Source organism: Coccinella septempunctata, chromosome 2 (assembly GCF_907165205.1).
Source record: "Coccinella septempunctata chromosome 2, icCocSept1.1, whole genome shotgun sequence".
NCBI classification, from domain to species: Eukaryota; Metazoa; Arthropoda; class Insecta; order Coleoptera; family Coccinellidae; genus Coccinella; species Coccinella septempunctata.
In genome coordinates, this window is record NC_058190.1 from 41,738,962 (window position 1) to 41,766,313 (window position 27,352).

A 27,352-nucleotide genomic window follows, 5' to 3' on the forward strand; every position below is an offset into this window, starting at 1 on the left:
ATTATCGAATATTCCTTTGAAATAGAATTCGCTAAAGAAACTGATTTGTACATGAGTAATTTGTAAATTTAATTGTTTTTTTCCTTTCATCAGATAGGCGATTCCAAAAAATTACGTTAGGAAAAGTGTCTTGCGCATATCATTACGATACTAGGACTTTTTGATTTCATTATGCCAGTTTCATAATCAATTTCAAAGTTCCTTCAATTTTAAAGCATACTTCAGTCTTACTAATAATGACACTAGAGGAAGCTTTAAGCTTAAAAGGACTTTTAATTATGAAACTGGCCGTCAGTTTTACTGAAACTGAAGAAAGTTTTAGAATTCAAGGAATTCCAAAATTGATTAGGCGCCTTGAAATGAAATGCCACATTATTAGTCATCAAATTTTTTTTGCGACTCTGTATAATATTTTCAGGATGTTAAAAAATGCAATCGCTGTTCATTCGGACTGATTGCAGAGAACAAGACCCAAGAAATACAGGTTTTGATAATTTCCCCGGAAATTCACACGCAGTATGTTTTTTCTTGGTATCACAGCCTGCAAAATTTTATTATCCACACGTCACCACCATAATCGAATTTCATTTTATTTCCTCATCTAAAAATTAAATTCACCAAAATACATGCTGAGTCCCAAATCGAAAAAGGAATTCAACCGTCTGGATCATGTCCATTTCTCTTGGAAAGAATTAACTGTGGATGTCACCTCCGGTAGGTATATGTATTACGTTGTATCGGTTGTTTACAATTGGGAAAATGATAGCTTTAAGTACCCGCAGAGATACGCCTACACGTGAGGTCTTGGAATATAGGAAACGCATTTTGGGGACATTGAGGAGTCCAGTATGGCTCTGAATTCGTTGAATATGCGGGGAATGACAATTATTGGTTTGAGGCCAAATGATGAGGGTTACCAAGAGAATGAGACAATTCCTTGATTTTTCATTCCTCTCAGTCTTAAACCAAAAAAATGTTGGTACTATATCTTGAAGGGTCTCAAATTGCTAATACATATTTGAAGATGTTTCCAGATATCTTACTGAGTGAGCTTGAAAGATACCATTTTTGGTATAAAATTTGCTATTATACCATAAAAAGGCCGAGGAAAACCTTATCGTTCATTTTCACAATACCCAGCTTGTTTAGGGTTTAGGAGTTTAGGTATATATTAAAAAAAATCACGTTTTCAGAAACGTGTTCCCTCAAAATGTGTAACCAAACATATAAGGCCCCAAATATGACCGTTATTTTCACCACATCAGTCTGACAATGCAGTTCGATGTATAATATTCACGAAAAGATAGACTTAACGTGGCATTTTTTGTTGAATAACGAGGTTATTATAGTGCGCCACAGGCAACTCATATATTTTTCTGACTAACAAATATTTCAACAGTATATTCTTGAGGCCAAAAGAATCCTTTTTCCTTTACCATTTTTTCCGCATCGGCTGGGTTTGAAAGATACACCCCGGGTTTCATAAAGCTTGATGGGGGAATCAACGCGTGATTGAAGAATATATGTCAATTTGTTTTCAATCGATAATTCAGTCATCATCAATCAGAATATCATTTTCGCATTAAATTATGACCTTTATACGTCCATTCAATGATTCTCTATTGCTACTTCTTCAGTATATTCAGAAATGAAACGATTTCAGTGATTTCGTTTCAGAAATCGAGTGACTGTCAAATCGTTGATCGGACAGTTTTAGGAAACCCGCTGACAGGCTATTGAAAAACCATTAAAAAAAATGTTAATTTCAGTTCTGACAAACGGTTTCATCGAATCAAACGAATTTCAGAAATTTTTCGAATACAAGATATCACCCACGTCTTCCATTTCTCATTATGACCATTACTTACCATAAAAATAACAAAAATTCAAAAAACCCAACTCTTGAAACTAATTGGACGCTAACTAATTTTTGTTTCTTTGTTTTGTAAAAAAAAAGTATTCTTCATATTTTCTCGTATAATGCATCATTTTCGAGTAAATTGATGTTCAAAAATAAAAAATATCAGCTATATACGGAAAATTGGGTACTTTGGCAGAATGCAACTCTGCTTAAAAGATCCACAGATCTGTAGTGTCATAGATCTAGATTGTTATTCTGAAAAGAATTTTGTTTATCCAGGAGTGGCACAGCCCATTATGAAAACTTAAAATGCCTATATCTTTTCATCAGAGCCGAATCGAACAAAATGGTATGGGAAAAAAGTGTTTCTTTTTACCTGAATAATCTTCTGTTAGAATATTTGTATGAGTCAAAGACTCACCTTGTTTGTATGTAGTCATAGATTAATTTTTCAGAAATATGTGAGAATGCCTATTCGGGCTAATTACTTTTTCATGCCAGTCACCTGTCACTTCTACATGAAATAAGTCATTTTCTTGAACGCTGGGTCATCTTGGAATTCTATAATACTATTAGATTTGTATGACGCGATCTCTTCACGATTGTTACTTCATAAATTATTCCCATGTTCCGTTTTTCTCTGGAAAATTGTGGTTCAGAATGCCTCCATAGCGCCAAGGCGTCGAAGACGACCAAGAAAAAAGTGTATGAGATCATAGCCTCAGTCAGAATAATAATTTAATCCTTACGAATCAATCAGTCAGTCTGTCGAGATTTAGCACTATCGGTGTACATCTGTTGTGACAGATACGCGCAAAAGAAACGTTATAAGATACTGACAGCGGCGTAAATAAATTAATTGCCGACTTACCAAGAAACCGACGTTTTTATTTATTATACCTAATTGGTAATTGGATCAACGGCCAATCTAAGCCAGTAAATAGTTAAACCGTCATATCCGCAGCACTTGGTAAACTTTAAAAGGAATGGACGTGAGACATTCGGTTGGACTTAATCTTTCCTTGTGGTCTTATGAAGAGATACCCATCATACGTGTTATGTGATTCCGGGCATAAAAAGGCAAATAGAAGGAATCGAGCTATCTCCTCTTTGAAGTGAAGTAATACCTACATTGGACTTCCTTCACGTTAGAACCTGAGCTATTTAAAGTTCGTCTAAAGCGTTTGGATCATTAGGAATATTTGCGCAAGTTTCTGTGATTTGATCCGAAATGGTCGTTCGGGTTGGACTCATTGGTGAAGAATTTATATACTTTTAAGTCTTTCAGGGTAGGATCTGAACGCGCCGGTTGAATTCGTAAATGGGTCGATATTTCCGACTTTCTGATTGAATCCATCTTGAGATTAGGCTATCGGAGTACTGTGAGTGTTAAGCAAAGTAACAAAAAATATTCGTTATTCCTCCTGCCTAAAAAATGTTTATCATAGGAAAAACTCATCGGGAAATTTGGGATTCATTTGAGCGTGTCAGGAATATACAGAGTGAAACAATGAAGTCTCGCATTTCCAAGGCTTATAACGTTTGATTGGAGAGCCATAGAGAGTGCTACAGCCTTCAGAATGATATTCCTCATATCTTTGAGTGAGAAGATAAGCCTAATCTGATATAAAATTGATCAGAAAATTCAAATTTTCAAAGGAACACAGGCCTTTCTTCATGGCCAAGATAGATAGATAACAACTAGATTACAATTTTTAATTGTTAATTTATTAATTTCTTATGAGCTAGGCTCATCTCTCATATCAAACAAAACTAAAAGGTATAAGGAATGTCATACAAAACGTTTGAGCACTCTGTGGCTCTCCTATCAAAAGTAATAAGCCTCGCAATACTTATTAGTGAACCATCCTGTAGAAGGGTGGACACTTTTGCAAAGGATCTTTACCAAAAACTATCCCAACATATCATTGTAAATTATTCGACAAATTGTCAATAAAGTGTCAGAAGTTTTTTGAATTTCTTCCCCGTTTTTTCAATTTTCTACCAAATAACCACTGGTATATCTATGGGAGATGATTCCCCAATAGAAGGGTCCTGTAGCGTTCCTCGAACAACTGAAGAATAGAAGAATCATCACTTGGAAGACTGGATCTGGTCGAAAGACCCTCCCAGTCAAAAGCAAGATTTGGCTATTATTAATTTGAGCCTACTGAAGGCATTTCTAACGACGAGGGTGATCCTCCACCAAGATCAGCAGAAGATTTTTTACGCAGAGATGATACTCCTCCCAGTGCAAATGAAAAACAGGTTATGTACCTATGATTATTTATTTTTTTCTTCAGTCATCATCAAGTCTTAGAATGAGTTTGGATGAAGGCTTTATTATTCATTTTTTTTCTCGTTTTCTGCTCTGTTTCTTTGTTTCAGATATTATTTCGAAAGAGGATAAAGAAATTTTCATGTCAATGGACAGGAAGCCCTTCAGTATTGAAAGCTTATTCTGTAAACAAATTCGACATCACTACACTACTCACGGGGAGACAGGGTTTTTTTACTGAGGTTTTTCTCTAAGCTCTTGCATCATACTCCAAATTGTATGGTACCCCGTTACACTAACCTTTGCTGAAACTCATACATATGCTATATTGTTTGATAACTAAAAATGTATTGCTGACATTCGAAAGAATATATACTTATATATTGTAAATAGTCTGACTCGTACAATTATTTTAAAAGTAGATTCTTGGGGTAAACTTTTTCCACTTTTCTCCTTTACCATTTATGCCGATTCGGCACTGATTAAAATATATAGACATTTTATGTTTTCATAATGAGCTGTGCCACACCTGGAAAACAAAATTCCCTTCAGAATAACAAGCTTAATCTGTGACACTACACATCTGTGGATCTTTTAAACAGCATTCAGCCAAAGTAACCAATTTTTCGAATTTCACAGATTGTTTTATTTTTGAATATCAAATTGCTCGAAAACGGCGCATTATACGAGAAAATATGAAGAATACTTTTATGTCACAAAACGTTCAAATATTAGATAGCGTCCAACTTAGTTTCAAGAGTTGTGTTCTTTGAATTTTTGATATTTTTATGGTACGTGATGGTCATAGTGAGAAAAATCTTGTGTTCGAAAATATCAATTAAATGGAAAAATATATTCCGAAATTCATTTCATTCGATAAAACCCTTCCTGAGATAGAATTGAAAATACATTTTTTTATAGTTTTTCAACTTTTCAACAGCCTATATCTTTCAAACCGAGCCGATGGTAAAGGAAAAAAGTGTTTAAAGAAATACTTTTTTTCAGGTCAAAAGTGACCAGAAAGCCTGAAGAGCAATCTTGACATTTTGGACAAGGAGAATGATTGGATCTTTGGCAAAATCTACTCTAATTAGCACATAAGTTAAAATCATTTGTGACTTTAAAGGCAGGTCTGAAAGTGGTGAAACGCTTTATAGACGAAGTTATCTATATTTCGCAAAAACAGAAGGAAGATTACATAAAATTTTCAAGTTCACGATGCTTTTTTGCATTTCCTAGTAATGAATTCTGAATGCTCATAAAAAATAATTCATATTTGCCCATTTAAACGCTTTTGTAAGACCACTAACTGATATAGTTATTGAGTAAACCATAAGCAACTCAACTTTCCTGAGATCCATGTTGGCATATTATAATTCATTGATATTTTCCGATCGCACCTTCGCTGACTCACCTGGTATATTGGTGTTTCTCAAAGACTTAAAAAGACGGAGTCCTAAGATAACTCACGCTCAGAATGCACGAAGAAACGAACGTATGGAAGACACGAGATAAATCAGTAGCGGAAGTAACGGTCGGTGAAAATTATGAATTGTAAAATTTATTCACGGCGTTATGATGCTTTATTAGCAATCTTGGCTGGCGTAATAGACTGGACATGAACTAGTCTGAGGGCAGCCAGCGCTCCTCTTCAACTCTATCTGCCTGTATCTAAATCTAAATGAATAATTGCCTGAATTCTGTAACTCTGCCACTATTACAATTGCAACCCAACCAAATCTATTATTTATAACTGAATTCATAATTCAGTAATGGCGACCGTGCTGTATTATTATTATTAAACAGATCGTGATGATACGCTGTATACTTCCTCTTGTCGGGCGTTACAGTCTTTTGGGTTCGGAAGATACGTAGGAGTAGACGAAATATGAATTGACCACCTTGAAAAGTAGACTATTTAGGTTTTAATATAATATAAAGAGTAGGTACGAAACACAAAGGAAAAGATTGAAGCACATATTAAAAGGCATAATTGATACATTAAATGAATCGAACAAGTGTATAATATAAAATAAACATATTGTATCCGAAGCTGTCATTAAGCGTTCATAATGAGGAGATCTCGAGAACTACACTGCGCAAAAAAATTAACGCACATTATGGAAATCTCGAATTTATTCTACAACTGAAGGTGTTCTCAATGATAAATTATTTTTATCAGAATTATGCATGCATATGTTATCCACTTTCAACGGTTTTCTTCAATACAGATGTTTTTTCCCAGCAGGAATAAAAAAAGATGATATTATCAGATTTTGAATGTATTGGCTCCATTCTAAAATCAGTTGTTCTCGATCAATTCTAGTGATCAATAGTTTTTCTTTCGTTTTATTTTCTACACTCGATCGCTATGCAACGCGAAACACGCAATTTGACCAAGAGGAATGTGCCCAAGCGGTAGTTTTGCGAGAAGAAGGGTGGACATACACAAGAATTGCAGAAAGGTTTGGAGTTTCCCATACAAGTGTGTCCAGAATGTTGGAGCGATTCAGGGAGACAGGTATGAATGTCCGAAGACCAGGACAGGGTAGACCACAGGTAACAACTGCCATTCAAGAACGTTACTCGAGAGTTTCTTCGTTGAGACAACGGTTCGCAACCGCTCGCCTCCTTCAAATTCAGCTTGAGCAAACTCATGAGGTGCAAATTAGCACTCAGACAATAAGAAATCGCCTCAGAGAATATGATTTAAGGCCTCGTGTCGCGGCAAGAAGCCCAACTCTTACCCCAGCCCATCGAAGGGCGCGTTTGGATTTTGCGAGAGAGCATATCCATTGGGAAGAGGCCGATTGGGAAAGAGTTCTCTTCACAGATGAGTCAAGATTCTGCCTCTACCATTGTGATCGACGTTCCCTTGTATACAGACGTCCACATGAAAGATATGCTCAGTGCAGTTTCCTGAGTACTACTGGTTTCGGGGGAGGATCGATTATGGTATGAGGTGGAATATCTTTGACTGCTCGCACAGACCTAGTGGTCGTTGATAATGGAGCTATGAATGCTGATAAGTATATTAGGAACATTCTTGAAGAGCATGTAGTGCCATTTGCCCCATACATTGGTGAAAATTTCATTTTTATGGATGATAATACCAGACCCCATCGTGTGCGCATCGTTCAGGAGTACCTTGAAGAGGTTGAAGTCTCTCGAATGGAATGGCCAGCAAGAAGTCCAGATCTCAATCCGATTGAGTATGAGAAGTTCAGAAAATCATCCAGCTACTCTTAATGACTTAGGAATCCAACTCGGAGAAATCTGGGAAGGGTTGGATCAGAACATTTTAAGATCACTCATTTTGAGTATGAACCGTCGTTGCCGAGCTGTAATTAAAGCAAGGGGTGGAAATACCAAGTATTAAATCACTGATCAGCATTTCAGTATTTTGAAAATTGTTCATTTCTCTTCTTTCACATAAGATTCGGTGAAATCCTGAAGTTTTTCTTCCATTTAATGTGTCTTGTTTCGTTCAAAACCTTCCCGAGAGAAAATAAAAAATAAGTTATAAAGTCAATGTAGAGTTAACTTTCATTAAAATTGAGATTTTCAGAATGTGCGTTAATTTTTTTGCGCAGTGTATAACAGCTAGAAGGAAACGGATGACATGCTCTTTTTTCCTGACTAATCCAAATGTGAGAACAGAACCGGCCTATCATTGCTAAATTTTGAGTTATGAACGAAAATTGAGAAATTGTTTTTTTTTGGAAAACGTAACTTCTAGAAATATCAGTTGAAAGAAACAGGCGGAAAAATATACATTTTTACTCAAGAGTGTTGCATACGGCCTAGCAACAATTTCAAATTATTTTGGTTGTCATTTTGGTTTTTGGTAGCGCCCTCTAAATTTTAATTCCTCTTTCTATGAGGAACCTACAGATACTACAATCGATAATTTTTAGTTTGTTAAAATTAGGTATTCATGCATTTCATGTTTGCTGATGAATAATTTTTTTCACTCACTCTTTGTAATCAACTTGCAAATTTTCTTTCTACGGAAAATAACTATAAAACTCACCTGTGAAACCTATTTCTTTACTCGGATAAATCAATTGTCCTTTCAGAGGTAGAAAAACGAAGGGAATAAGCTGAGATGTTGATCCTCCAACGAAGGGAGCCAAAGTAGTTTCTGAAAAAAAATCATATAATTGAAAATTTGTCGTCACCTATTAGCTGGATATTCCAAAAGATAAATCGATTCAGTAGCATTGCTACACAAATTCGAAATACCTTGGAAAAAAAGGAAAGAAAATAATTAATTAGATTCCATTAGATAAGAGGAAAAAGAATTCCATTGCCATTTAGACTCGAGAGAGCTTCCATACTCTATTTAAATATTTGTCGAGTAACTGTTCGATAAATCAAACTAATTCGAAGAAGAGTCAAACAAATTTGTATCTCGGCATGAATTCATTCGGTTTTTATTGGACAAACAGACCGATTTACTCTTTCTTCGAGTATTTACTGGGATTGAATCACATGTAAATTAATGTTAACGATGTTATGATTTTCACTAATGAGCCAACATCGCAGCATATGAAACATGCAATTTCTCTATCAACGTAATTACGAATATGAAACTGAAACCAGTCCGCATTAGAGCTGCAGATATGGAATATTGACTCGTGTCCTTTATACTTCGATTCTAGCGGGGAAATATCGTATAATGTTCTTCACTTAAAGTGCTTGGCAGCAGGTTGCTGCATCCTTGAGAACGATTCTTGTCGTGTGTTAAGCACTTATCGGAGAAGAAAAGTTTACACTATTGCTAATGAAGATTTCACGAGGCAGCATAGGAATCTGCATGGGATGTTCATCAAATTGATAAACTGGGAATGGAAAGGAAATATTAGACGGAACGCAACTTAATACCCCTTAAGAGTTAGAGCCCTTTCATCATGTCCATCTTGCAGACACTGAATGATGTTTAGGCGTAAGTCTGGAATGAAATTAATATTTCAGGAGATTCTTCTTCTGATTGAAAAAACTCAACTACCCTCTCCATATACATACATGAAGATTTGCGTTATTCAAAATAAAAATGGATCCCATTCTGTATCATTATAAGAAAAGATATGGAGTATTCCATAGATTCCTCGAAGAAATCAACGAATACAGTTCTATCTAATTGATGGTACATCGAACACTCGAACAGACTCCTACAGAGAAACAGAAAACAATATTCTTCCCAGAATCAATTTGTTATACCTATCCCATCCAATTAGAAGATGCGCATCAACAATAAACAATGATATATTCGTATCGTTGAAATTCGAATACGGAAAAAAAGCGGCGTCAACACAAATATACACTTGGATGCGGAAAAGATATCTGCAATAGACTAGTTTGTTAATAGCATTTTACCTTCGAGCGATGAACCTCGATTTCTAGCTAAGAACAATAATGGTGTTCGGAATGAGCAAGGCTCTGCCCATAACAGATAACCAAATGGCCTTATACGGTAGAAAACTGGTGCAAGTGTAATATACAAGGCTATTGGAGCATCTTTCCCAGAAACTTTGAAACAGACGTTGACTCTGGGTGGTTGATTTTTTTATCGTCATAATTTATTGCCAGAGGAACTATGTAGTTAGTCTAGTCATCTTCAACAATTGTTAAACAGGTACCTATAATCCTTAAATATGTTAAGTTTATGCAAGAGAAATAATGCTGAATTTTGCATTTTGCCTGAATATCCAACAATAATGTCCCAAAACCAATGCAACAAATCTGGTTGATAGATTCCTAAGATCAACTATCAATTCCCTATTTTTATTCATATACACATCAAAATCTGACCAGGTAAGAAGAAAAAAGTTATTGAATATCATGAAATGGCCCTTCCTGGTAGGTCGAAGGAAATTCATTGAAAACTGTATCCAAGTTTACGACTTCAGAATTCAACGCCAAATCTATTCAAAACGTGAAATTCCCATCATGTATCTAATAATGCAAGTTCCATAAATTGTATTGTACAGTTGGAAGCATTATCGTGTACTTGAGGCAGCCATTCGGTGTGTTCATGCATAAGTATTCGGTTATTTTCGAAATACTACAAACGCATGAAGGAACTATTTATATCCAAGAAGGCAGCATCTCTTCTTTGGTATTCCAGTGAGTGATGACGCCGTTAGGAATACAATAAAGTACAGATAATACATATCAAAGTGAAATTGACAGATTGTATAGGTTATCAATTTTAGGCTCCATTAGGAAAATAAACTTGCAGAAGCTTTCAAGTGATTACTTCTTGATGAATTCCATTTTACAGTACGATCAAGAAGTGATACAGGTTCCAAAACATTAGAACTATTCATTTCGTTTCGAGTATATCAGAATTAAAATGTTTGGTAAGGTATTTACGGAAACCACTCTGTATTATGTATCATTAAAACCATTCGAATAAATAATGGAATTAAAAAGCATGTAACAAGACAAGAGAAAATCAAATCCCATTAAAGTAAACCATGTCAGTGTCAAAAGCTTCCTGTATTTAAACTCCATCAAGTTCTTAATAGACGCATTGGAAGTGATAAATGCCTTCCTAATCCATGATCTCTGAAATAACTCGCTAACTTTTTTGTTCAATTCATGTCGTATCAAATTATTATTGGCTAAATGGAAATGTTTAGCGGGATAACAAGACCTATTCAAAGTTTTCACTTCGTCGGAACAGACGTTTGACAATGTCTGATATCTTTGAAGAGAAGTGAATAATTATTTTGCCTACACTATTTTCTAGGAATTGCCAAATAAGTTTCTCAAAATAGTTTTAGATACTACTCTATTTCTACTCATAAAATAATTTATACTTTCCTATCTTGTTCGGAAAGGTATATTCCATTCACATTTATTTTAGCATTCGGTTGGCCATGAAATAATATTCTCAAGTTTTTGTAACTAGAACGGAGTAAGTTTGGCACTCATGAAATGACGTTAATGCCATAACGCCGTTGCCACAACTAATATCAATTTTTATTAGGAAAATGCCGAAAGTGATAGAAAAAAGAGGGTTTCGTGAAGTGCTATTTAGAATTCATGTCCGCTCATTCAAATAGTTATACCCTGATATTCTAAAATCCACAATACGTCAGACGGTAGCGGACATATTCAATGTAAGGGAATTCATATAATGTTTCATCTGAATCTAAACGACTTATATTTCAGCTGAATATTCCCACAATCAGAAAGATTGTGAATGAAGAGGATGACAAAGAATTTCCTTCTATTGGGAGACCCAAAAAATTGGTGGCATTTGAGAATTTTATGTTTGAGTGAATTGATGCGAAAAGTTCACTACAGAATTTTCGATTAATGTCATCGTATAATGAGTTCCCGAGAATTGATTTTTCAATTTTTCATTTGACTTGTACCATACATTGTAGATGTCTTAACCCTCTAATACCCAATTCCGCCTTGAGACTGGTTGCATATAAGTGGATACAAAATTATTCCCTTTGAGCAGTTTAGTTCAACTGCCCATTTCCGCCTTCAGTATAGGTTCATTTTGTGAGAACAGGTGTTAATGTAAATCATTTAACTATTTGTGAAAAAAAGATGTAGATTATACATAAGCTAACTTGAAACTATACGGAAATAATTTTAAAAAAGAAAAAAAACTTGGGCATTAGAGGGTTAAGGTACCAATAAATACCTAATTATTATTATTATATCAATGTATTAAGATGAACAGCCACAAATACGCGCTAGTTGTCCTGTTAATTGTTTATTCATGTGAAATTTTTGTTCAAAGGTGAAGTTCATCTTGATTTGAAACTTCCTTGAATTCCTTTTACTTATATTGATGCAAGATGATTTTTGTTGAAGAATTTAACTTTCTCGTAATTATCTGTTGATATCTTCGGGAGATACCCAAACCCAACCACTGCATCATAAGCATTTCATCTTCGGGTTGATATTTTTGAAATCTACATCTAATGTAACGTATTCAAACTTTAGCCAAAGAAGATAATGAACATTAACTCTCCTCAAGCTAGTGCATATTATGATATTATACTGATCTCTTGTATTTTCCATGCAAATAACTGGATTTGGTGTGCCTTCAATCAGTTTGTATAAACTTCAATAATGTTCGTCACATATTTTCCGAAGGAGTTCGACATTGTGATAAATTACGTACCTAATAACAGAAACTTCAACGTAGAACGGGCAACATAGCGTTGATTTAAAACCCAAAAATGTTTTGACAAGCGTCACAACCCACATTTTTGTACTATACAGAGTGGAATGTGTCAAATTTTCATGACCAACCGAGTGCTAAAATAAAAGTGAATGTTTCCATATTTTGAGTAGTCAGAATAATTTAACTTCGTTATTTCTTCGAATGGAACACTTCTATCTGATATTTTCAGAGAAAATCAGAATGCGCATATAACAATGTATGTATTATATTATGTTCCCATACGAAAACCTCGTGGATTCGAAAATAAATTTTGATGACTCAATCTAATGAATGTTCATTTTTGAGTAATTTGTGTTGATGACCAGCGAAATGTTTGCAAATACTCAATCCTAAATTGGCAATGAATTGCCTTCCCCAGAGTCGAGAATAGATCCACAATTAATTAACTATAAAAATATCTCCTTTTATAGTTGTAGCTGTTTTCAGCCATTCGCATACCTCTAATTTGGAAGAAGGAACGATGAAATGAAGAAATAAAAGGAAACGTAATAATCACTTCAGGATAACAGTAATTTAGATCTCATAACGTCAATATTGCGACAATAGTTATCATATCCATAGAATATTTTACAGTCAATTTGTTTCTTCATGAGAAATTGTCTTCTGGTGTTATTAAATTACACTATTACTGGTTACCTTATAAGCTTTTATAGGACACTTATATGTAGATGGAATATCTTGAGCATGAACTGACTTCATAGTTCAATAACTACTGCGATTTTTAAATGACACCCAACGAAGTTGTTGAAACAGGAAATCTACAAAACAATCGGCCTTACTAATTCCATATTAAAGGCTATATTAGAATATTACCATAACTTTGAATTATTCTGTTATCCTTTAATGAATTAAGAGTTTTTCTCTGTTATAGAATTTTAGATGGTCAATGTTAGGTACATACCAGGGAAGAGGGAAGATTATTATATTCACCCCTAATATGATTATTATATCATTTTCCAGATTCCCGGATGACCTGGCAACATTTCCTCAGCTTTCTCTCTCGAATACATGATGACCGAGAAACGCGTTTCCTGCAGACTGAATCACTGAAAGTAAATGAATTCATGTTGCCATTTTCATTATGAGGGTTGAGAAGGAGAATTCAGTTGGATCCAACTACCTGCTAGGTGTCGCTGAAGTATACGGTTACTTTCTTTTATCTACTAGCATCTTATGAAGGTTTTATCAATCACTATATGCGTTGTGTTGCTCTGATGAGATCAAATAAGACAGAAATCATGGGCACAATCTACTCTTCCCCAATGAAATGTCCTTTCTGTTGATACTTTGCAGGATGTAGGTGGCTGGTTCGATTTGAATCGTGAAATTCGTTGATTTTCTGTCAATGAATCAATTTGGATTCTATCATAGATTTCATTAATCTCAGGACTCTATGTACTCAAAGATATATGAAGAAGTACATTGCCTGAGAAACATATATGTTCTACTGAAAATTCTGCAATGGCTAAGTAGTTTAGTAAAAGACCCTCAGGATTTTCAAACATATATCCTTTCCCATTTCAGAAGAGTTTCTGTCACATCTAAAATTTCTCCAAAATACACTGCGCAAAAAAATTAACGCACATTCTGAAAATCTCAATTTTAATGGAAGTTAACTCTACATTGAATTTATAACTTATTTTTTATGTTCTCTCGGGAAGGTTTTGAACGAAACAAGACACATTAAATGGAAGAAAAATTCAGGATTTCACCGAATCTTATGTGAAAGAAGAGAAATGAACAATTTTCAAAATACTGAAATGCTGATAAGTGATTTAATACTTGGTATTTCCACCCCTTGCGTTAATTACAGCTCGGCAACGACGGTTCATACTCAAAATGAGTGATCTTAAAATGTTCTGATCTAATCCTTCCCAGATTTCTCCGAGTTGGATTCCTAAGTCATTAAGAGTAGCTGGATGATTTTCTGAACTTCTCAGCCTTCTATTGAGGCTGTCCCAAACCTGCTCAATCGGATTGAGATCTGGACTTCTTGCTGGCCATTCCATTCGAGAGACTTCGACCTCTTCAAGGTACTCCTGAACGATGCGCGCACGATGGGGTCTGTCATTATCGTTCATAAAAATGAAATTTTCACCAATGTATGGGGCAAATGGCACTACATGCTCTTCAAGAATGTTCCTTATATACTTATCAGCATTCATAGCTCCATTATCAACGACCACTAGGTCTGTGCGAGCAGTCAAAGATATTCCACCCCATACCATAATCGATCCTCCCCCGAAACCAGTAGTATTCAGGAAATTGCACTGAGTATATCTTTCATGTGGACGTCTGTATACAAGGGAACGTCTCAACGAAGAAACTCTCAAGTAACGTTCTTGAATGGCAGTTGTTACCCGTGGTCTACCCTGTCGGACTGTCGGACATTCATACCTGTATTCCTGAATCGCTGCCACATTCTGGACACACTTGTATGGGAAACTCCAAACCTTTCTGCAATTCTTGTGTATGTCCACCCTTCTTCTCGCAAAACTACCGCTTGGGCACATTCCTCTTGGGTCACATTGCGTGTTTCGCGTTGCATAGCGAGTGTAGAAAATCAAACGAAGGAAAAAGTATTGATCATTAGAATTGATCGAGAACAACTGATTCTAGAATGGAGCCAATACATTCAAAATCTGATAATATCATCTTTTTTTATTAATGCTGGGAAAAAACATGTGTATTGAAGAAAACCGTTGAAAGTGGATAACATATGCATGCATAATTCTGATAAAAATAATTATCATTGAGAACACTTCAGTTGTAGAATAAATTTGAGATTTCCATAATGTGCGTTGATTTTTTTGCGCAGTAGTTTGGTAAAACACCCTCAGGATTTTCAAACATTTATCTTTTCCCATTTCAGAAGAGTTTCTGTCACATCTAAAATTTCCTCAAAATAATTCGAAAAACTAAACTGTTTCCATAAAATTCAATCTCGTGATTATTTAGATGTCATGTATTTGAGGAGAGTGAATTGACATCTCATTATCCCAGGATTCACGTGTCACATAAAGTGCGATTTCATTCTCAACACTTACATGACATAGATCACGTTGAAATGGTACCTCGTAAAATGTGCATTGAATTGAGGTAACAAAGGCCCTAAGGAGCATAAGCAGATAACAATCTTCTGCTAAGCACTTGGAGTACCGAAGAAGAATTATGACGGCAATGCATCGACATCTTCGTGAAAGACCTGACCTACCTCCTCACAAGTGCACGACCTTCGGCATCCTCTTCAGCAGTCTCAACAATCCTGGTCAGTATGATGCGTTAAAGTATCTCACACACGTACAGTTCTGCTTCATTCAGCAGATGATTCAAAATTTTTTTACTTTATTCACATTCAATTTCAGCCAGAAGCTGAGATGTACACAGTCATCTACAAGAAGCTTAGAAGGTACATGGAGTGATATTTAATTATTTTATGCGTCAACACAGAAATTGTGAACAGAAAGGTCGTTAAGGTTTCCAGGATGAAAGAATGGTAGGATTTTCTTCTTAAAAATTCATCTTTCCCTTCCAATGCGATGCATTGGATAGCATAGTGCAAGGGGAAATCTATTGACGAAAGCGTATGGACACCTTTAGTTTCTTCGCGCTTGAAATTACCTCTTCCTAATAACTATCTATTCAATTGTAATATCATCAAACGAGTACCGTTAAAGAACTGACCATCACATCTGATACACGCGACAAAAATGCACATGATATTCATCGGTAATGAAATCGAAATAAAAAGTTTAGCTTGATGTTCTATAGATTTCCAATGATTAAAATGATGAGTATTTCTTGCTTGCGTAGGTGTAAATGTTCATGGTTTAACTATTGTAGCAGTTTGTGCAATTTAAAGTTTGATAAATAGGGATAAATTGCAAAAAAAATCATGCACTCTTCGTTTTTGAGTATGCTACGGACTAGTTTTGCATAACAATTTCACATGAAATGCTGATTTCATTATATACAGGGTGACTGTAAACAAATAAGAAGGACTTAGGGAGATCATTCCTCGATGAAAATAAACAGGGGTAGTTCCTATAAATTTTTTTCGAAATCGACCTCCCTTCCAAGATACAGCCTTTGGAATGCGATGACGAATTGACAGTTTTTGATATTTTTACGGATCCTAAAAAAACACTGAGTCATAAAACTATACATATTATGAAAGATTGAGTAGATTTTAGTCACACAATCTCATAACTTCATCATTAGGGGTTGAAAATAACAACTCCTTATGATTTTTCTTCAAAAATTGTTTTCGTGGGGTAGAATTTCGAAAAATGAAATTCTCTTATGTTTTCCCATTCAATTCTGGAGAAAAAAAGTCTCTTGCAAAGTTTCGATACAGTCGATACTTTTCTCGGAATAAATAAAAAAGCAGTTCTGATCACTGTTCATTCTATTTCAACGTATGTGTTCCATAGAATGTCTACATCCCGCTAAAATATACTTCATTCAACTTTATTTTAGCAGTCGGTTGGCCATGGAAATTTGACATATTTCACTCTGTATAGTACGAAAATGTGGGGTTATGAAGCTTGTCAAAACATTTTTGGGTTTTAAATCAACGCTATGTTGCCCGTTCTACGTAAAAGTTTCTGTTATTACGTATTTTATCACAATGTCGAATCTCTTCGAAAAATATGTGACGAACATAATTGAAGTTTATACAAACTGATTGAAGGCATACCAAATCCAGTTATTTGCATGGAAAATACAAGAGATCAGTATAATATCATAATATGCACTAGCTTGAGGAGAGTTAATGTTCGTTATCTTCTTTGGCTTACATCATTTGTTGATTTCAAAAATATTAACCCGAAGATGAAATGCATATGATGCAGTGGTTGGCAATGGGTATCTCCCGAAGAAATTAACAGATAATTACAAGAATGTTAAATTCTTCAACAAAAATCATCTTGCATCAATATAAGTAAAAGGAGTTATGGGAAGTTTCAAGTTAAGATGCAACTTCACCGTTGAACAAAAATTTCACATGAATAAACAAGTAACAGGGCAACTCGCGCGTATTTGTTGCTATTCATCTCAATACATTGATGTAATTATAATAATTAGGTATTTATTAGTACCTTAAGACATTTACATTGTATAGGACAAGTCAAATGAAAAATATATAAATCCATTTTAGGGAACTTATTCTCCGATGACATTTATCGAAAATTCTGTAGTAAACTTTTCGCATTAATTCACTCAAACATAAAATTTCCAAATGCCACCACTTTTTTGGGTCTCCCAATAGAAGGAAATTCTTTGTCATACTCTTCATTCACAATCTTTCTGATTGTGGAAATATTCAGCTGAAATATAAGTCTTTTAGATTCAGATGAAACATTATATAAATTCTCTTACATTGTACATGTTCGCTATCGTCTGACGTATTGTGGATTTTAGAATATCAGGGTATAACTATTTGAATGAGCGGACCTGAATTCTAAATAGCACTTCCTGAAACCCTGTCTCTTTTTTCAATCACTTTCGGCATTTTCGAATTTTCGTAATAAAAATTGATATTAGTTGTGGCAACGGCGTTATGACATTAACGACATTTCATGAGTACCAACCTAACTTCGTTCTAGTTACAAAAACTTGAGAAAATTATTTCATGGCCAACCGACTGCTAAAATAAATTTGAATGAAGTATACATGCATCAACTTTCTGAATCATAGACCTTCGTATACTGCTTGTAAGTTTTTATTTTTTCTGAGAAAAGTATCGACTGTATCGAAATTTCGCAAGAGACTTTTTTTCTCCAGAATTGAATGGGAAACCATGAGAGAATTTTATTTTTCGAAAATCTATCCAACGAAAACAATTTTTGAAGGAAAATCATGAGGGGTTGTTATTTTCAACCCCTAATACTAAAGTTATGAAATCTAAAATGTTTGTGGGAGTAACATCTACTTAGCGCTTCATATGATGTATAGTTTTATGACTCAGTGTTTTTTAGGACCCTTAAAAAAAATCAAAAACTGTCAACTCGTCATCGCCTTCCAAAGGCTGTATCTTGGAAGGGAGGTTGATTTCGAAAAAAATTTATAGGAACTACCCCTGCTTATTTTCATCGAGGAATCATCTCCCTAAGTCCTTTGCATTTGTTTACAGACTCTGTACATAATGAAATCTCAACTTTGCTTCTGTACGGACTCAATTCATCGTACAATCTCGAATGGGTGTCTGAAACCCTAATAAGTCTCTATGTCCCATACCTTCTGATTTCCTCAACCGCTAAGTGAACCATGATTATGGTTTTCTGCACGCGACAGATAGACATAAAAACGTACACATATCTTCATTTCATCTCCGCATGTGCACTCTGTAAGACGTGATAGACGTATGACCCATAATGATAGTTTCTGAGCTTGGCAGCGGATAGATGCGATCTGGTCTGATCGATATCACAAAAGCCGGCTATAAAGATGTGAATCTGTAACGCTTTTCTTAGTAAAAAAGCCAGTATTTACTACTATCGCGATGGAATTAGGAATTCTGATGAAACACTGATTCCAACAAGTACGGCGAATGAAGGTATGAAAGAGAGGGAGATTCTTTGGAAGATGCATTCGAAGCACTTGAATATTGAATATTGATTCATCCATGAAAGGTGGAGTGTTCTTCTCTTGAAGAAGAGATGAAATTTGCTTAGACCTTAGATCAATTGGCAATCGACATATAACAACATTTCTATGAATTGTGCAGCACATGAGTATGGCAAGGCAGGTCAGTAGAAAGCAGAAGGGCTTAGTGATCAATGATCAAGAATGCGCTTTCTTAAACGAGGATGGATGATTCGCACCTCAACATAACAAAACATTATACTTCATGCTTTATCCATTAGTGTCCCTCTGTTTTTATCAAAAAACTCCAATATCCATTTTTCACCCCTACATAATAATGGATAAATTTATTGATAATCCTGTCAAATTCGCAATTATCTCCAGCTGACTGAATATTTGTGCCTAAATTCAAGATAAATCCATTTCGAGCTCGAGAAATCGGTAATATTTATGGCTGAAACATCCACCCACACTTTTCTGTTCCATATTGATATTCTGAAATTGAAACGAAAAAACCGTTGATAACGGAAGTTGTTCTTCTGAAATGAAATGTGCCTCACAAATAGGTCTGATGATTGTCCAATACGAACGTATTTGTAACCTTAATCTTTCTATTATTCGATGACTAAATTGGAATGATGAAGAAAGCAAAGCTCAAAAATTCATATGTATGTAGTTTTATCATAATCAGAATCCTGAAAGCCTATTTATATCACTAACTTGTATCACCAGAAAAAATTGTTATTCAAACATTCATGACTATGAGGTAACTATACTCAATCCGCAATCGAATCAAAGTTTTGAGGAAGAAATCTTGACCGATTAAGCAACAGAGAATAGAAGCAATAGGTACATTTCTTCACTTCGGTGTAGAGTTCACTCAAAATGCCCACGTCTATAAAATTTCTTGACTATAAACTATAATGAAAATTCGATGAAAATCAAGTAGTTAAGATTCAGTAAGCTAACAAAAAGAAACACAGGCAAACTCCTATCTTTTATACTATTCTTAGACGAAAAACACATGAATAAATAAATGAGGTGATGTAAATTGACCTGTTGAAGGATTTCAACAGATTATTCATATACTTACTCATTCATATTTATTTGAATATAAACTATGAATACTGAATTTTAATAACTTATAACTGCATAGATGTCATAAAAATTTGGCAATTCATGTCACCATTTGTAACGCCATTGCAAGTTCATCCTTCTCTCAATATCACAAAACGAAGGACAAACTACAAATAGAGAATAATAGTTCCTTAATTCTTCTATTATCCGATATCTACATCAATTTCACATAAAAATAATAAATCGAATCAGCGGACATCTCCATTTATCGCCTTTATTTTCAATGGAAACATTTTAACGGTAAAGTTGACCGCCAGTGAAGAATAAGATAGAGTCATGAATCCATGACTTTTTTTTCGGATTGAATCAGTGATGTGGATCCGTGAAATATGGACAACGTCCATCCGGCAACGGTAAAACAAATCTTCGTCGTAAAAATGTTCAATTCAACATGTCACTGATAAACGGCTGAATCGGATTTGGCAAATCTCGAAAAATATTGGTTTTTATATTCGGAATATATAATGGAGGCAAAATTTGCATACTTCTTCCTACATGAAATAACGAATATAATTATTTAGATCTACAGCAGTTCCAGGATTAAACCAATGAAATTGAAGAATCGCATCGTTAAAAAAAAATATATACAAGTTGATTCACGAAAAGAAAATCGAAAAAATGGAAACAGGTACCTATAAGACAGTACTATTTTACGACTAAGCCAATTTTGTCTTATATAAATGTTGCTATTTCTCAACATTGTGGTAGTGAAGTTCAATATTGGGATATTGAAATTACTACCTACTTGTTATAGAAAAAACATAAGCCATCTTAACCAACTTAATAACTCAAGATGCATAAATTGCAAATCTAATAAATGCAACAAAAATTGTATCGCAAATGTATATTTCGAAAACGATTAATACTTAAGATTTTGGGCAATGATATATATTCTAATGAAAAAATTGTTCTTCAAGCTTTGATCTATTTTCGCCCTCTATGAGCTACAGATGCCTTTTTTCAAGATGCTTTCACGACAATTATTATATTCATGGTAGTTCCTCACCTGCCAAGTCTAGCTTAAGTTTTTGGGAATAATCCTCATTCCAGGAATTCTCTCATTCCAGAAATTTATTTTGAAGAATGATAATTTTTAAATTATCTTCTCTTCCCAAAAAATTCTCTTTCAGTTTTAATATGACACCGATCATTATACATTACATAGGTACATTGTATCTGTTTGACTTTCTCGCCAAATGAAATAACAGACCATACTCAAGTAATACTATCTATGGGATGTGACCCTGTTTGTTTATTTTCTTGCGTTTTGCCAGTAAACCAGATTTAAACTTTTTTCACTGTTTTAATTGCATTTCCAATATGTGAATGGTATTCAGTATTCTTCCTTTACAATAATGAAGAGAAAGTATCGAATGATTCCCAATTCATAAGTTTCTTATTGACATTCCCTATTAATTTAAGTCGATCTCATTATTTTGTCTCAATTATTCATTAACAGCTGTAAGGCTCACGAAGATTTCTACATTTTTATATGAGAGCAGATTTTGATTCGGTAGAAATGTACCCAAGTCTCGTCCATAGTAACTATTCGGTTTAAGAAGTCTACATCGTTTTCAAATCGAGCACAGATCGAACGCGATGCTTCTACCCTTGCACGCTTTTGGTCAACATTCAAGCATTTGGGGATCCATTTTGCAGCAATTTTTCTCATGTCCAAATTGACGTGAACTATATGATGAACGCGTTCGTATGAAATATTCAGTGCTTCAGAAATCTGCTTCGGCCCAATTCGACGGTCTGATAAAATCATGTCATGAGCTGCATCCATATTTTCGGGGACTGACACAGAAACTGGCCTTCCCGATCGGTCATCATCTTCAATGAAAAATTTACCTCTTTTGAAGCTTGCAGTCCAATTTTTCACAGTCGCATAAGAAGGACATTGATGACCAAGGGTATTAAGCATATCTTCGTAAATCTGCTTACCACTTAACCCTTTTAAATACAGGTACTTGATGATGAAGGCTAGATACTCCACTTTTTCGTTTTTCACAATTTCGGTGAACATCTTCTTTCTTTTAATTTATTGCGTAACTCTGGTATACTTTTTTGACCTCAAACTTCACACTGACACTTCTAATGAGTTATTGTTCGTTGCTATGGTAACGCAATTTTTTTATGCATGGAACTGGTCTAGGCTAACTAGATATCAATACATCCTCGTATTTGATTCGAATATTTTTGTCTGTACGAATAGTGAAGTCGCTGAGACATTTTTGCCATCACATCAATCAGAATTAAGTTTGCTTATTTTCTTTCGCCTTTCGCAGGAAGTCTTTATCCGTTGAATAGATACAGAATAAACAAGATTCCGTGCCTAGAGTCGAACAATAATGACTGCTATAAACAGTGCGGACAACAATCTGATGAGGACAGAAAAAAATAACAGATCCTTACCTTTGGAATGTGCTTTCGCGTCGGCACTAGCAAAACGCGAAAATAATAATCCAGATATCGAGAAGAAAAAGTTTTTATTTATAATATGACAGAAGAAATCTTGAAGACTCATGCGGTGAGAAGTAAGATATAAAGTATCATCATAGCATAGCACTTAACATAACTAAGGTTGAAATTTGTTTGAACCGTCGTCGTACAGACTTGATTATTTTGCAGAACCTGTCAAAGAAATCACGATATAATAATTAAACCAATATACGTTGGTGGCAACTTTTGGTAAAAATTCCATTTCAATTGACGACAATCCTTTTTTTTATCGTAGTACCACTTCATTTCATGTTTCGAAAAAACAGGAATAACTGCTTCATTGACTGTCCTGGGGATTGACGCAAATGAAGCGTAAGTCGAAGGAAATTTTTCTTCTAGGAAAGTCCAAGAGGGGCACAGCCAAGATTGAAAACCGCATTGTCTAATGGAACAAAATAGTGACATTTTCAAAGATTCCCGTTCTTGAAGGTGACATTACGAGGGAATTATGGCTAAGACGTCAGTCCATTAAGCTGCCATCAAGTAGAAGCGGTAATCAGTTCTTACATATATTATAAATCGTCATTACATCCTATACCGCAGCTATAAATATGCGTTGCTGATCTCAAAGGATGACGTTCCGAGAAAAGTGCGTAATTGCTGATGAATGCTTAAAATGGGAACGAGAAATACTTTGAAATTCAAGCTGAGAGACCCAATCGGAATGGGAAAAAAGTTGATCGCATAATAGAACGGAAAAAGTGGCATAAACGGAACAGTTACACGTCACATGGCGTATGGAAGAACACGTTGTCCTGGGAAGCATTCTTATTGTTGTTTCCTGAAATCAATCATCGTAATTAACACGTAAACAGGTCATAATTGTGGCGACTTTATTTGATGGATCAATCGGGATAATTTGTCAACGGATGATGTGTGGTATTTATTCCAGCAGTTTGGAACTTTTTCGTTGGAGACACACACGTTGCAAAATCTTTAACGTTGAATATTTTTTCTTAATCGCCCTGAATTTAACAGAAGAACGGAATAGTTCGAACCTATTTATTGTTGGATGTCGTGGATTCCTCATGATCAACAAACTTCAGGTATTACAGGAACTTGGTCGTAAGTTGAGTGGTCCCTCATGTTATACAGAGTCATTCTTTCCTCCTCGCCCTAAATCCTACCGAGAACTGCTCAAGAACATCTCATGGAATTTATTTTATCCGGGATACCGAGAAAATCTGAAATATATACTAAGTATACAGGGTGAGTCTTTGACTCGTCCCTATATCGGGATTTACTCCAGAGTAGTGGAGGCATAGTGGATTTTGAAGATTAGATGGTAGAAAGAAGAAAAGGTTCTATGATGTATGCACTTTCAGCAGTGGCGAAAGCGTCTGCAGGTTTTCAAAGATGTTAAAAAAATCGTCAGATGTACAGGGTGGGCAAATTTCGATGTTATAGCACTACAGCTTTTGAACCAGAGGAGATAGACAAAATCTGATACCCCATTCTCGTTCTCTTTTTCTGAGAAACTAACAAGAGTAGTAGTCATGTTTGGCCACCTTCTTTTGTTTTTGAGTTATAAGCTAAATTTGGAAAAATTGCGATTTCGAAATAAATTTATATCTCTGCTAATCTGATGATAGAGCTCTGAAATTAAAACATTATACAGGCACTTTTTTAAGTAGAATCCAGTGGCCTGCTTGCCTTTTTAGCAGGATTTTTAATTACGAAGCTATGAACCAAAGTTATGTTTTTTTAAATGAGAACACTGGATTTCTGTGCAATTTTTTGTGAACTTACCTTTTACTGATTTCAAAAATATACAACATCAAATGGTTTGTATCAATATAAATAATAAAAAATGCTCAAAAACCTTTTTCTCAATATTTCTATGGTTCCAACTTTTGACGAGCACAAACAAATAGAGCTTCCTATAACAAGCAGTCTCCTTCCGGCAATGCCATTCTTTCTATGCTTTTCACCAATTTTCACAAAATTTCAGATATAAAAATTTATGAAATATATCTAGATTCAAATTTTGTGAAAATTGGTGCCGGAAGGAGACTGCTTGTTATAGGAAGCTCTATTTTTCTGTGCTCGTCAAAAGTCGAAACCATAGAAATATTGAGAAAAAAGGTTTTGACCATTTTCTATTATTTAATTCGATACAAACAATATGATTCTTATTTAAAAAACATAACTTTGGGTCATAGCTTCGTAATTAAAAATCCTACTAAAGAGGCGAGCAAGCAACTGGATTCTACGTAAAAAAGCGCCTGTGTAATGTTTTAATTTTAGAGCTCTATCATATAAATGATAGATGATCAAGTATATAAATTTATTTCGATATCGCCATTTTTCCAAAGTTGCCAAAAATGACTACTACTATTGTTAGTTTCTCAGAAAAAGAGCACGAGAATGGGGTATCAGATTTTGTCTATATCCTCTGGTTTAAAATCTGTAGTGCTAAAACATCGAAATTTGTCCACCCTGTACATACTCGTGCATGTCAGAAAGATACTAGGTTCTTTCGTTTGCAAAAAAGTATAGCACTTTTCTACACTCGATTTGATTTACACCAGTGTAGAGAAAGTGTAGTTTATCTACACATAGTCAAGAGGAGATGTAGATAATCTACACCTCCTCTACACTGTTGTAAATTCAATCAGCAAACGAATACTACAATCTAGTGTAGAAAAGTGCTACACTTTTTATTCAAACGAAAGGACCTAATGTGTATTGCCTCTGTGTCTCTGATAATAAATTCATGTTAATCTGACAGTTTGCGTGGTGGGGCTGGCTGTACGCAAGATTCAAAACTGATAAAAAAATTTTTACAACATTTCAGATTTTCAGAGGATATGTAAATTGGACCTAAAGGAAGCTAGGTACTTTTCAAGAGACTGACAGTTTAAAGATGATAACAATGCATTTTTTCAAATATCTCCCTTCCTGTACATCTGATCGTTATTGTATTCATTATGAAAGTTGAAGGTAATAAAATTCTATACAACTTTTATCTGAAGCAATGACACTTTCTCTTAAACGTTTTCGAGCTAGAGGGTGATGAGGGCGAGGAGCTTAGCCATACATGCGAAAGGGCAAGGTCAATGTAGAATCCCAGTGTAATGTACATTCATCGCCATATATCTCAAAAACGGTTTAACGTAGAAAAAATTGCTCCGGACAATATTTGTAGAAAATGTTATGTTCTACAACTTTCATAATGAATAAGAAAACAGTTTGAAGCCCAGAAGAGGAGATAATGCAAAAAAAACTTACCTTTATGGCCAATTTTTATTGGATTATACTTTTTTCGTCATTCTTGAATCATTAGCTCCAAAATAAGAAAAAAAGCCACCGCGCTAGAGAATGCACACGCGACGTTTTTTTGCAAGTTTGGCGCCTTCCCACACATTTTCGTCAGGCTCAAACTGTCACAGATCTAATTTCTGGTAGACGTACACTACAGGGTCCGAGGTATCTCCCCTTTTATCTGACACGCTCGTGTAAATCCCGATTTTCCCTCTTGGGCTCCCCAACTATCGGAATACGTATCGTATTTCCAATCTTCAACACTGTCTCGCGTAAATAAGGGAAAGCATTGAATATCCGTATTTAAATTGATTCGTTACGAATATCTGGTTATCGCTCACACATCCTGGAGCTTTTTTCATCGGCCTCGCACTCTAATCTTCTATGTGTATAAGAAACTGTGATGCGCAGACAAATCTCTATTTGCTTTCATTTCGAACATCATCCGAAGATGGATGACCTTCATGCTGTAACGATTAAAATTGAATTACACTTTAATGAATCCTAACTACTGTATTGGTGAGATAAGTTTGCAGCCCAGTCATTAGAGCGCTTTCACTAAAACGATTTTTAATATACAATGTAACATTCACAGCAACGCGATTATTCAAATCTTTCATGAACACTTCGAGTGCGTTGATAGATTTTTTGTTCGCTTTTACTCGCCTTATTGTGGATGAGAAAGTGCATCCACATAAGATGCATTCTTCTCAGTTTTTAACTATACGAATTAGATTCATTGGAAGAACAACATGATTGTTTCGCTATTTTCTCTTCGCGACCGCAACAAATGGAAAAATTCAGCATCCTTTTTTGTCCAAAGTATCGGAATGTTTGCGAGTAGGAAACGACAGAAGAAATCTGAAGTGAATACGATTTCTGTTCAGATAAACATATGGAAATTACAGAGCATGAAATTTCGATGATGGAATTCATTTTTCCACAATCATAAACCTTGAAAAGGACCTCAGACTATAGTCTCTTTTGGGTTTTCTTACAATAAATTATATCATAAGGTTTTTTCTTCCTTTTTCAATGCAAATTTTCTCAAATTTGATACATGTACATTTTTCGATCGAATTTATTAAATCACTTAACATATAATTCATTTTCAATAACATTTCCTGAAATTAGAGAAAAAACGACAAACGAAAAGAATTCTTAGGAACATATTAACAAATAAAGATGATAAATATCCTATATTTACAATTTCGCATCGAGCTAAATTCTTTTGAATCTGAATAGAATTTATTTATATTATTTCTTAAGTTTTTGGAGTCATTATTCTCTGTATTTAGAAAGCAATGGTAGCCCTGAGAGGTGGTTCCATCAATTTTTTCGCTTCATCAGGATTAATGAAGACAAAACTGATTACCACACAGGTGTGCATTTTATCGATTAATCTACAGCTGAGTACGCTGGCCAAGAATTCAATGGGTTCTTAAGGAAAATCATTACTCGGGTGAATCCTCAGAATAAAAACACCGGTTGAGTTGAATGGGAA

General features: G+C 34.9%; 1 protein-coding gene across 1 annotated transcript in view; it reads right to left on the reverse strand.

Annotated features, from left to right (window-relative positions):
• The window catches only part of LOC123308382, a 91,134-nt gene that overhangs the window by 19,943 nt on the left and 43,839 nt on the right, over nt 1-27,352 (reverse strand). Inside the window, exon 4 of the mRNA XM_044891004.1 lies at nt 8,173-8,283. Within this exon, the coding sequence (XP_044746939.1) occupies nt 8,173-8,283 (111 nt within the window). The remainder of the gene's footprint in view (nt 1-8,172; nt 8,284-27,352) is intronic.